At 37.6% G+C, this 13,244-nt stretch overlaps 1 protein-coding gene across 1 annotated transcript in view; it reads left to right on the forward strand.

Moving 5' to 3' along the window:
• LOC126175917 (kinesin heavy chain) overlaps positions 1–6,919 on the forward strand; it is a 90,240-nt gene extending 83,321 nt beyond the window's left edge. Inside the window, exon 19 of the mRNA XM_049922987.1 lies at positions 2,922–6,919. Coding sequence (XP_049778944.1) covers positions 2,922–2,938 — 17 coding nt within the window. The 3' untranslated portion in view covers positions 2,939–6,919. The remainder of the gene's footprint in view (positions 1–2,921) is intronic.
• Positions 6,920–13,244: the final 6,325 nt, after the last annotated feature.

The following is a 13,244-nucleotide window of genomic DNA, read 5'->3' on the forward strand; positions in this document are numbered from 1 at the left end:
TTGAAGACCACAACAACAAGAGCACAGTTAGAGGCATAATTCATTTGCACATTAATATGATGATAACCTGATTTGAAATGCACATAATATAATTTCTCTTGTGTCAGACTAATTTTACAGATGTATTGTTAAAAATATTTATTTGAATGATGAATGAAAATGAATGAGATGTTGCTGTTTCTACATTAAATTATCCTCCATTTCAATATCATGTTGTCTAAAGTGAAACTGTAATAATGACATATAATTCAACTGTAAATGGCTTGTCAAATTATGCAGAATGATACTGATGTATGCCTTTGGTAGTCATAAGTTTTTAATATTTGCCATCAACAGAAAAGGTTTATGTTTTTTTGCATAGCCATTTCATGCCAAATATCTTTGTAATATATATAAAATTTAGAGAGCCAGTACTTCTCTCCAGGAAACAGAAATTTCAGTGTTGCCATCACACAGCTGGTAGCGTGAGGAACTGCACCTCCTATGTATTTACTATGTGGTACATCTATGTAGGCTTGAATAATGAGAATATTGAAAAGGACAGTTTCTACTCACCATATAGTGGAGATGCTGAGTTGCAGATAGGCACAACTAGAAGACTGCCAGACAAAGCTTTTGCCCAAACAGGCCCTGTGATGCTAGCAGACAATGCCAAAGTGGCTGATCTGCCGATACGTTTTGCCCGCAAAGGTGGTTGCTATCCATCCCTTCAAGGTATGGCTTTTTGGTGTCATTGACCGCCTGAGAGGTTGGTGGGGCATCCCTCCCCTGCTGCCCCCCACCCCCTCGAGGACCCTTGGCAGCCCTTGCTTGGTGGCAGAGCCTGGCCTCTACCCTTTCCACCTTTCTACAAGGGTGGTTTGAAACATTCTCGGAATGGAATAAAAAAATAACTTGCCTCACTGAAACTTTATTTTCCAATATAGTCTTCTTGTAGATTAATGCACTTGGTCCAACGATGTTCTAGTGCCTTGATCCCATCGTGAAATGATTCTTCAGTTAAACTGTGATAACCGCTTTCAGATGACATCTGGCAAGCATGAGCAATTTGATGCACTTTTTAATCGGCACTCCTCCGTGACTATTTTGGGCACTTTTGCAATGATTTCTGGAGTAGTGACACATCTTGGCCTACCAGTGTGCGGATCATCATTTAAGCTCTCCCAACCATTTGTCATTTGTCCACTTGCCAACAGTTGAATGTGAAGGAGCAAAGTCCCCCAGTGTATTCTGGAAATCGGCACGAATGTTCTTCGCTTTCATACCTTTCTTTATGAAGTACGTAATCACTAGAAAGAGATTTTTCACTCTACAGTGGAACATGCGCTGATATGAAACTTCCTGGCAGATTAAAACTGTCTGTCTGACTGAGACTCGAACGCGGGACCTTAACCTTTCGCGGGCAAGTGCTCTACCCATTCAGCTACCCGAGCACGACTCATGACCCGTCCTCACAGCTTCAATTCTGCCAGTACCTCGTCTGCTACCTTCCAAACTTCACAGAAGCTTCGCAGAAGAGCTTCTGTGAAGTTTGGAAGGTAGGAGACGAGGCACTGGCAGAATTGAAGCTGTGAGGATGGGTCGTGCTTGGGTAGCTCAGTTCGTAGAGCACTTGCCCACGAAAGGCAAAGGTCCCAAATTAGAGTCTCGGTCCAACACACTACTTAATCGCTGCTCAATTCCCCCCTCCCCCCTCCCCATTTTCGCAAATCACTACACGGGAACAGCAACAGAGCCACATCACTGCCACAGCTCTCTTCCGAGAGGACTGACGTGGCACATGTTTACAGGCAACAGTCCAGTGAATATTACGTGAGCAATTCGTTGCGCTAGCACTGTCCTCTCGTAGTGATTCCGAGAGCTTTTCAAACCACCCTCATATTCTCTCTATTCTTATTCATTTCTTGGTTTTAATGCCTTGTCTTGAATGATCTTCTAATGCCTTGTCTGTGCTGTCTTTTTCTGGGTTTTTATCTCTGTTTTTTTATTATTTTAGTTACACTTAGGATTTCCAGGCTTTGTCTTTTGCCTCCTTCCTGCGATAACGACTACTGGTTTGCCACACACACGCGCGCACACACACATACACACACACACACACACACACACACACACACACACACACACACAAAGACCATAGTCTCTGACATGGCCGGAGACTGTGGTCGTGTGTGTGTGTGTGTGTGTGTGTGTGTGTGTGTGTGTGAGAGAGAGAGAGAGAGAGAGAGAGAGAGAGAGAGTGTGAGTGTTGCGTTTGCGCACATGCGTGCGTGTGTGTTGTCTATTCTGATGAAGGACTATTTGGCCAAAAGCTTTATTTGACAGTCTTTTAGTTGTGGCCATCTGCAACTCAGCATCTGAACTATATGGTGAGTAGTAACTATCCTTTTCAATGTTGTTGTTATTCCAACCTGGATTTTCCATTATATTTAGGTTTAAACATGTTTTAGTGCCTGTGGACAGCACCACATATCTGACAAGAACACTGCATGAGGCCTTTTTAATTGACGAGAGCAGCTACATGCTGTGGCTTTCATGTGCTTTAGGCATGGTTTGCCGTGTATTTAACATCTTCTGTATCAGACACTGCACAATGTTTCTCAAATTCTGTCCATGATGGTTTCCTGCTGGGGCATGTGTACACGTGATGTCCTATGTGCTTAACACCATATTTTGCCAGCAAATGTGAAGATGCCTTGCATAAGGCGAAATACGTCAGTGGAGGATAAATAAAATAAAAATCCAGTTTTGCAACTAAAGCTGTTTGTTCTTTCATACTTTTCTATGTGTGTATCGGCAGTAGTGAAAATTTGCTGCCTATGGAAGTACTGGCCAGTAGTTCTGTCCCATTCTTTCATGTAACATTCTAGTGTTTTCATATTTTTTACTGTTTTGTAAGTATTTTCTTTAATTTGTTACAGAAATGAATGAGAGCTGAACAGCTAATCATTGTGGTGCTGTAGAAGAAAATTAGGATTTAATTAATTCCTGACATGACTCAATAATATTAATGGACAGTATCAATCACCGAAATATGTAATACGCAAATGTTGTAACAAGTAACCAGTACTTCTTTAATTCTTCGGTGCTTATGTAAAAGAAGAGGTCATCAGCATTTTATTTCTTTGTTCACCAGTTTCATTGATGAGCATAAATCGGTTCACGTTGTACATTTGTTTTGTTATTCATGATGCTGCAAGAATCAAAGCAGCAAGTTGGCTGTAAGCAAATCATGAAACACATTGTTCCTGGTGCATAGGTTGCTGGTGTTGTGGTTTCATTGGTGTACAACATGAACTAATGCTGTACTGTGCAGTATAAATGGGAAAGTATTAGCAAAATGACATTCTTTTTTTAAAAAAAAAATTGGTTGATTAGTATTTCTGTAATATTTATGCAGTGTCAATTTACAGCTATGCTTTTTTTGTGGCTTTCGTGCAACCAAAGAGTAGGGAAAAGAGCTGTAATGGGATTGTGTGCAAATTTGAAGTGGGAATGTTTGCACTACAGCTGTAGAAGACTATAAAAATATCTTGCCATGTATATTATGCTGCATTTTATTTAATGCAATATGTCACCCAAGTGATCCATCAATTCTTTCCTTTGTGACGAGGATGTGCCTATAGATTTTATATGCAAACATGTAAATAGTGATATTTTAAATCTCTTGAAGCCACAGTTTTCAGCTGATTGTAACATGCTTCATGGAGTTTCAAAAACTAATTTAACATTTACACATTCCTCATTATGAAAGCTGTCAGTTTGAAGATAAAGACAAAAGTTCCAAACTAGTCGGTATCCATAAAATTAAAAGTGCATTTAAAATGTGACTTCAGCTTGTTCTTTGTCATAGCTGTAATTATTAAAACTTGTATGATTAACATGGTTTTTTTTTTTTTTTTTAATGCAGTGGCCACGCTGTTTGAGATTCTTGGCATTTGTGCATTTGTCGTTAGTGCTGACAGCCCCACTTCATTTTATATTCCTGTACTACCAAGTTCTTTAAGTGTTAGGAGAGGGCAGTTGTGTAATAAAAGATGTTCCCATTTTGTTCCTGGCTTTTTTAAGCAGAAAAAAGCAAATTAATTCATTAACTGTAGGTGTAATTTTAGATCAGTATAGCAGCCACACAGCAATACTATTCTCAGTAGATGATGCAGTCATCTGCATTTTTTTTTTTTTTTTCAGCTACACAAAAATTTATTATTCCTACTTCTTAGAAAAACATTTAGTATAGGGATGGATTGAAATTCCACAAGCCTCACTTTGGTTCAGCATGGCATTCATAAGAATGTCCAAGTAAGCTGCAGAGAACTATTTATTAGCTCCCATTTGTGGGTAGCTGGCTACATCTGGAACAGAAGGCTGGCTTAGATGTATGCTAAGCTTTGATAAGCACTTCTGTAAGGGCTAAGTTGTGACTGGGGATAGGTATTGTGGAATGCAATATGTTGTGCAGCTAAAGTTTGTGTTACTTTGCATCTGTCTCCTGGTTTGGGCCAATAGTACTATCTTTTTATTATGTCCCTCACAGAAGTGTACCTAAAAGCTTTTGCAGCAGTTTTGGAGATATAAGCCATTCAGTAATTCACCAGTTTGTCATAGATTTGAACTCCAGAAATATTTTCTTTGTATGTACATTCCAACTGTGAGAAAAACATCTTAAGCCAGTTCCATGCGCATAATTTGTAATATACCATTTGATGAACAAAACTTATAGATATGTTTGTGAATGCGCACTTCTGTTTCTAGGTCTATCAAAACACCATTGCTGTAAATTCTTGACAAACAACTTTATTTTATTCAGTACTGTTATAAGATTATACAAAATAGTATTTATTTATGATTTGGTAATATATTTATTTAAAGTGTTTTTTTTTTCCTTCAGAGTGTTATTTATCAGACTAATTGTTATTTATTATTCTGAGCAGCTTTGGACTTTATTTCTGACACACTTTCATATATGCAGTTAAAATTTAGAATTAATTTCTTGTTGTATATTTCAGAAAAGTGATCTCAGTAATGGCCAACATTACTATCTTTGAGATAAACCAGTATACTGTTCTCAAGTATTGTAATGTTATGTTTAAGAAGTATATTGGGGTTGTCATAATCACACTGTTGTTGTATCTGCAGAGTCCATGGAATCTATCAAACTTTTCAGACCATTCCCCTTTAATCATCTTTTACAAAGTGTATAACAGATACCATCATCAGACAGTTGTTGTTACCTGAAATTTTCACGTTCAGGAATTCAGTTAATACTGTCTAAAACAAGCCATTTTAAGCAACAGGCCATGAGGAAATTGTTTATAGCTCAAATTGTTAATTTTTGTCCTTTATTTTCATTTGTAATGATTTCCTCAATGATGGGTTGTTTGAAACTTTTTAACAGAAGGAAACAAATTTCATGTGTCAGTCAGTTATATTTGGAATATTTGAGATCACATGTTACTGAAATGCTTAGGATTAAATTTAGTCAGTGAACTAATTTCATTCAGTCAAGAAAGACCTGTTGTTTATTACAGGTCTTGTTAAACGTAATTAATATGCAGATATTCTTAAAAAGGTCTAGTCTTGTGAGCGAACAACTATTAAGGAAATCATCAGCATCTATTTTCATCAATTGTTACAAGCTGCATTGCTGCTGGTACATTAATAAGGCCCATTGGAGCAGATGATGAAATCTTCCCATTTTTAATTAGATGTTTTAATGACCCACTAGTTGGTTGTGCTGTTGGTGTGCATACAGCTATGCAATATTTTGGTTTGTGTTAGTATTTTAGGTAATTACATCAAAGTCTACATACTATCTTCACAACTGGGTTGTGGGATACATTACATTGCAATACTTTAGCTATGAGGTATTAGTGATTATTGTGCTTTATTTATGTTATTAGTGTAATCTCATATAGTTTGTGATATGTTCTTAATTTATTGTGCAAATAACCTTTCTTGGTTGTCCCGGGGAAGGATTTACTGTATATAAACCCTATGATCTTGAAGCTGTATCTTTGTTGAGAACCTTCCGGTGTGCTTTATGCAGAATGTTATGCAATACATTTTTTATTTTCTAAAAAGAAATGTATGGCTGAGTTGTGCTGTAATTTTCTTATGCGTTTTTACATGGAATGCGTGATGTATATCTAGAAATACATCATTGATTTATATATATTTTGTTTGATCAGATGTAAAATAAATTGTTTATGCGTTGAAGACTTACAGGTGTCTTACTATAAAATGCACGATGAAATTCGAAATTGTTTTATTAATTTATTATTGAGAAGTTGACATATTGCTGCATGTGTGTACCCGTGGAATTATTTATGAGCTGGAATGTGTAAATGGTAAATGTTTAACTGTGCTGTTTGTGTGATTTATTTGTACTGAGAACCTGCAATAAGCTTTACTACTCATGGCATCATTTATTATTTAGGACGCACATTGTGCTTCCATTACACAACATACACATGTGCAGGGTTGCCAACAAAATTGTGCACTGTTTTTAATGGAATGTAATGAAGATTTCAATTCAAAAATATTGTTTTTCACTTGAAACTGATAAATTATGTCCATTAAATCTAAAGCTTCACTGTAATGTTATAAGTTAGTGCATTTCAAAAATAAATGTGTAGTGATCAAGAAATGTGCAATTTAAGTTGACTAAATATATGGATTTAGTAAAAATTAATATCTTGTCAGTCTGTGGCTGACTTGCTGACTGTGTTTCAACAGAAACATTATAACTGGCTTAATTGGTACTTAGATTTTTAAAAAGACTCCTGCATTAACTTGTGACTTCTGTTTATTGCTTCCCCTTTTCAAATGATTTGTAATTTTAATAAAATGTATTTTTGCCATTAATTTGTGTAAAAAAAAATGTATCAGTGGAACTTTTTATTAAAAAAAAAGGAAATTATGACCATTGCATTGTTGATATGGTGTGAACTTAATTTGGGTACTGTAAGTCCTTGAAAAAGAGGTGGGAAAAATATTCATTTAGAGCAACAGATCAAAGCACAATTCATTTCCCTTGTATTTTGCTCTTCTCCCTCAAATTTTGAAATCGAAGGCAATTAACTTGGCTTTAATTGCACAAGATATTGGTTATTCAGGTATTGGCGTCGCAGGGGTCCATATGAATCTGTTTCCAAAAGAACGAGAGCTATTAAATAAGACAGTATCATTATTGAAAATTCAGTATCGCATAATTGACTGTGCCGATACTGTATTTTTTAATAAGTGCTGTCATTGGTGTCCATTAGTGTGAGCCGGGACATTTTCAGTCCAAGGGGGAAATACACCAAAGGAAAGTGGTTATAGTAAACACAACAGTCTAAAGGCAGAAGTGCTATCAAAGTAAATTTTTAATGCTCAGAACACAGCACGCACACACACCTCTCTTTGTATATGCAACTAGCATTAGAATTTTTGTCTAAGCTTTCACTGATGTCTACAGAAGATAGGCTTTGTGATTTACCTGAAAATTTTGTTAGTGTTGGGCATTCGTATTATTTACAGAAACACAGATTCTGAACTTCACTCATAGTTTATCCTGGTGACTGTGCGACATTAATTCTGGATTCAACCAAAGTACATTGACATTCATAGCTCGAGTGCCCCCTGTTCGCTGACACGAGTCTGCCTTGGATTTTGAACATTCACAGTATAAATTATTATTCGATAATAGACCACCTCATGACTACTGTCCTAAGCACTTTCTCAGTCAAGCATTTTGCATATATCATATTTAATATATCTTAGCAATGTAACACCATGCCACTTTGGCTTCAAGTGTATGTGGTACTCAAGCTACATCTCACCCAACAGATGTTTGCTAGGGATTCGTCTAGATTGCTTCATGGTCCATATAATTACTAAAGCAAAAACTCGCACCACTGTTGCAATAAAATTAATCAATCAGTGGATAGATAAAGAATAAACAAATAAATCTTAGGATGTACTGCAAGCTACAATAACTTTATAAGAGATTTGTTGCTACATGTGACTGGCAGCAGTTAGAAAATTATTAAATTAATTGTATAATATTCTAGATAACACACAAGGAAAAAATTAAAAGCAGTTTTTTAAGTAAAGGAAAAGCTGTTTTTTTGTTATCTGAGCAAAGAATGTCTGGTTTGATACCGAGTGATAATTCCATTAATGGAATGAGCCTCAAGTTGCGGTTTTTTTTAATCAGAGTACTCCTCTCCTGGTCTTACATTCTTGTTGTTTTCTCTTGGTTCTTGTACTATTGTGCATTACCCATCTTTCCCTATAGCTTTAAACTATTGTCAGAAAAATTTCGAATGTCTTGTATCATTTTTTCTAAGCTGGCTTATCCTATAAAAGTGACTGGATTTCTGTCTGTCTTATCAAGTTAAACATTATAAGTGCTTCTGTGGCCCCTTTTTCTGAAGTCAAACTGATTGCCATCTAGCAGATCCCTAATTTTCATCACCACTCTTACATATAACCCAGTATTTTAATTTAGAAGCTCTTGTGGTGATTCAATCCAGTCAGTAACTTCTGGTGTGTCCATGCTTTTTCCATGTATACCACCACCACTTGTGATTAGTGAACAGTATTATTAATTTTTGTTAGGTCACCTTTATTGTAGAACTCACTTCTCCTTTTGTAATAACAAGCTTATATTATTCTCTTCTTTCCCTAACTCTAATGTTACAATCCCCCATGATTATTAGACTTTAATTTTCCTTTAGGTATCGAGTTACTCATTCAGTATCCTTATACTCTATCTCTTTGTCTTCTGGTTGTACTGTCGGCATGTGGGCGTGAACTGTCTTGTATTGGTGTTGCTTTGCTGTCAGTGCTGATATGCATTATCCTATTACTGATTGTTCATAGTAATATACTCTGCTGTATCTTCCTATCCGTAACAAATTGTGCTCCTGTTATAACATTTTCTGCTGCTGTAGTTAGATATATTCATATGAGCAAAATTCCTTATAGTCTTTCTATTGCACTCAATTGATTCACATTATTATCAAAATCAAGCATTTGCATATCTCTTTCCAGATTTAGTGGCTTCCATAACACAATCAGACCAAACATTCTGTACTCAGACTCGTAGAATGTTACCCATTTGCTGGTTTTTCAGGCTTTTTCTGATGGTCTCCTCCCACTTGGCAGTCCCCTCACAGAGATGTGAACACTGAGACACTCTTTTTACCAATTGAGAGATCTTCATAAGACTTTCAACATTACAAGGCACACTTCTGGTAGATAGAATTTTTCTCTAGTGTGTGTACTAGGATGTTAATGTCAGACTGATCCCATTGTTTGACAATGTCTTGAAAGCCTGCAGCAAGTAATTCTTGTGACAGCTGTCACATCCACTGAGTGATCTGTCTGACTAAGGTCTCATCATCTTCTAAGTGCCGTCTGACGAGATGGCTTTAATGGAGCCCAAACGCTAATGTTCAAAGTGTTTTCAATGAACTGTTTGCAATAACTGCTGCAGGTATCTTATTGTATGAGGGTTGGAATGGTGATCCAGAAAAATCACACAAGAGGCCAGGATGTTTGCAGCAAACTTGGTGCCCAGACATTTCATGGACAAGACAGGAACTGAAATTGAGGGTAGCAAAGCAAAAGTAGAAATGCTGCACTCATGTTTTCAAATGTTTGTTTACAAAGGGTAATCCATGGATATTGTCCCAATGTAATAGTTGCACCACCGCAAAGATGAGTGATGTAGATATTAGAATCAGTGGCTTTGCAAAACAGCTGAAACTCCTACAAATGAACAAAGCAGGAGACTGGTGGAATCCCTGTCATATTTTAAACCAAATTTGCAGCCAAGTTAGCTTCTCTTTTAACTACAATCTGTCATAGATACACACACAACCTACCCCCCCCCCCCCCCACCACCACCACCACCACCACCAAACAAAAAACAATGCCCAGTATTTGGAAAAAAGTTCAGGTGACATCCATCTACAAGAAGGGTAGCAGCTGTGATATACAAAGCTACTGTCCAGTATCCTTGACATCTGTCTGTTGTAGGATCTTAGAACTTATCCTGAAATGTAACGATGATCTCAGAACAGAATGACCTCCTCCATGCAACCGAGCATGGATCCTGAAAACAGGGGTCATGTGAAACCCAACTTACATATTTGTCACATGACTTCCTGAAAGCAACAGATCAATGCACTGTGGCAAATGCAGTAATTCTCATTTTCCGAAAAGCATTTAACTCAGTATCACACCTACGCTTATTATCAAAAGTACAAGCTATGGTGTATGAAGTGAAAGTTGTGACTGGATTAAGGATTTCTTAGTAGGGAGGATGCAGGAGTGGAGAGTCATCGACAGATGTAGAAGCAATCATACAATGCAGGCTTTCATGGCCAGTTTTTGAGTTATTGGCAATATTTGTTTTATGGGGATAATGCTGTGGTCCAATGCTGGAGACCTCATCAGAGGCAATAATGACGCAGAAAGCACTTAGTCTCCAACAAGCCCAGCGAGCTGGACTGTTTATATCTATGCAAAGGTTGGTTAATGACATCATCAAACTGCTACTCAAGATTGCAGAGGTGTGTCGGCCGACGTGTGATATGGAACTTTTAACAGGGAATAGTTAGCACTGTTTGTTTTATTTAGCACTCAGTTTGTCTGATTTCAATCCTTTACTGTTAAAAAGCTCTTAGAATTTCTATATTTCCTCATTTTTGGGTTTACAGGTACTTAGAAAACCCATCAGATCCTTAGGGCAAAAAGTCCACAGCCAAATCCAAAAGATGAATAATCAGAACATCAGTGGACCAGACTAAAAGACTCTATGAACCACAGTACTTGGAGGATGGGCATTTAACACTTTGCCATCTGCACATCTCGTAAAAATTTATTCGCTTGGCGCCGGCAGCACTAATTTGGATTGCTTGGCTTGTCGCTGGCCGCTTGTCACCTTTCCGTTGATGACAAGCTTCAAACACATTGACTTCTGCGCGCTTTAATTTTTCCGGAAATCCTCTAATTTGCCGTTTCGTTCCACAAACTTGAATTTTATTTTCAAGTAACTTCTCTGCAAGTTCTACACTGTTATAATAATTATCCATGTAGAGGTGATGCCACTTTCCGTAAGGTGTCAATAGTTCCATCACTGTTTTTGCTAAAGGTTGTCCAGTGCTGGAATATATCTTGAAAGAGGAAATGAATCCCGTAATCGAATCTAACAACATTCGAATGAGTATGCCATATTTCGTAATTTTCGACGGATTGTAAACGTTAAAATTTAACTGTGCACGCCATGGTATCATTCCTTCATCAATTGAGATGTTTTGACTTAATGTTATTAATGTGATTAAATGTTTCTTTAAACTTTTTGGAAAAATAATCAATTACGAATTGCACTTTGAAAAACCGGTTGGCATAATCTGGTTTATTGTTGATGTCGGAAAAATGTAAAAATTATAACATTTGTCTGAATCAGTTGCAGAACATGGTTTTGTGAAACACAGTGTGTCTATCAACGTATTCGTTGACCAGTAATCATCGATCCTTTTTTACAATTCCCATAAGGATAGTAAGTCCAAACCATTTTCTAAGTTCGGGTCCTGTAACATCGACAGATCTGGCATTTCTTTTATCCAGTTTCCTTCTATTGCAATTTTGATTGTAATACTTGTTGGTTTCATTGCTAATGTATTGAAATAAATTGTTCCCAATATATATTTCTATGATATCCATGACACTCTGTGTATCTTTGGGAAATATGTGTGGACACGGAAATCCTTCAAATCTATTATTGGTCCTCAATAAATCATAGTATGTCTTCTTCGTCTGGTTCATCCGAATCAGTTGGCAACAGTAGCATTCGCCGAATTCTTCTTGGATGTATTTCACTATCTTCCAGCAATTCTGCTTCACTTTCATTTCTTTTATATCCAATGTCTTCTTACCAATCGGCCAAGTCGTCCGGAACGTCAGACAAGACGTCCGCACATTCATCATAAATAATCGTATCGTCTCTTTTGTCTGCCATGATGAAAGTGCACAAGTACTTATAAAAACAAAAAACTTGTTGATGTGTGTAACTTATTGTTAGCTAAACAAAACACCAACAGAATGAAAAAGATACTAAACTGCTGTCACCGGCCACTGCGCGATACTATGCAAATGACACCAGTGTGGCGTTGCCGGCAACTGAGCGATACTATGCACACCACACCCCTGCGGTGTCGCTGGCCGTTGACCGCTATTTTGCGCACGACACCACTGTGGTGTCACTGGACGGCAAAGTGTTAAGAACTACTCTGAAGAAACGGATACTCTAGAAAGAGATAAATAAGGCATTACACTCTAAAAGCCTTGGAGCTTCTAATGAAAAAGAATTAACTAGAGGGAATGTTTGACTCCAATTCATAAAAACTGTCACAGATCATATCAGCACAGTGCTCAGAAGACGCGGTATTGACACAGCGTTTAAATTGACACGAAAAGTGTATGAATATTTTAACATTGCTAAGGACCTATGCCTGCTGCTTGCAATAGCAGGAGTATGTAAAATCCCTTGCACATTCGGTTCCGGTTCGGTTCGGTTTCGGGTTCCTCTGAATAGGTCAGGAGTTCACTGCACTGAGCTGGCAGCTACACGGGTAGCGGAGGCTGTGTGGTGTGGACTGTGCAGTTTTTTAAGTTAGAAGGCCTCGGGAAAGTACAGGGTGGGCTGCAATCTCAAAGGGTGCATGGCAAATACAGGATGTGCTTGGATCAAGGAACAGTCGGAATTGTAGTTGTAAATTGTTGTAGTTGTGTTGGGCAAGTCCCTGAGCTTCAAGCGCTAATAGAAAGCACAGAAGCTGAAATCGTTATAGGTACAGAAAGCTGGCCAAAGCCTGAAATAAGTTCTGCAGAAATTTTTACGAAGTCTCAGACGGTGTTCAGGAAAGATAGATTAGGCAGAATTGGTGGTGGAGTGTTTGTGTCTGTCAGTAGTGGTTTATCTTGTAGTGAAGTCGAAGTAGATACTCCGTGCAAATTGGTATGGGTGGAGGTTATACTTAACAGCCGAACTAAGTTAGTAATTGGCTCCTTCTACCGACCCCCAGATTCCGATGATATAGTTGCTGAACAGTTCAGAGAAAATTTGAGTCTCGTAACAAATAAATACCCCACTCATACGGTTATAATTGGTGGGGACTTCAACCTTCCCTCGATATGTTGGCAAAATACTTGTTCAAAACTGGTGGTAGGCAGAAAACATCTTCCGAGAT

Source organism: Schistocerca cancellata, chromosome 3 (assembly GCF_023864275.1).
Source record: "Schistocerca cancellata isolate TAMUIC-IGC-003103 chromosome 3, iqSchCanc2.1, whole genome shotgun sequence".
Taxonomy (NCBI): Eukaryota; Metazoa; Arthropoda; class Insecta; order Orthoptera; family Acrididae; genus Schistocerca; species Schistocerca cancellata.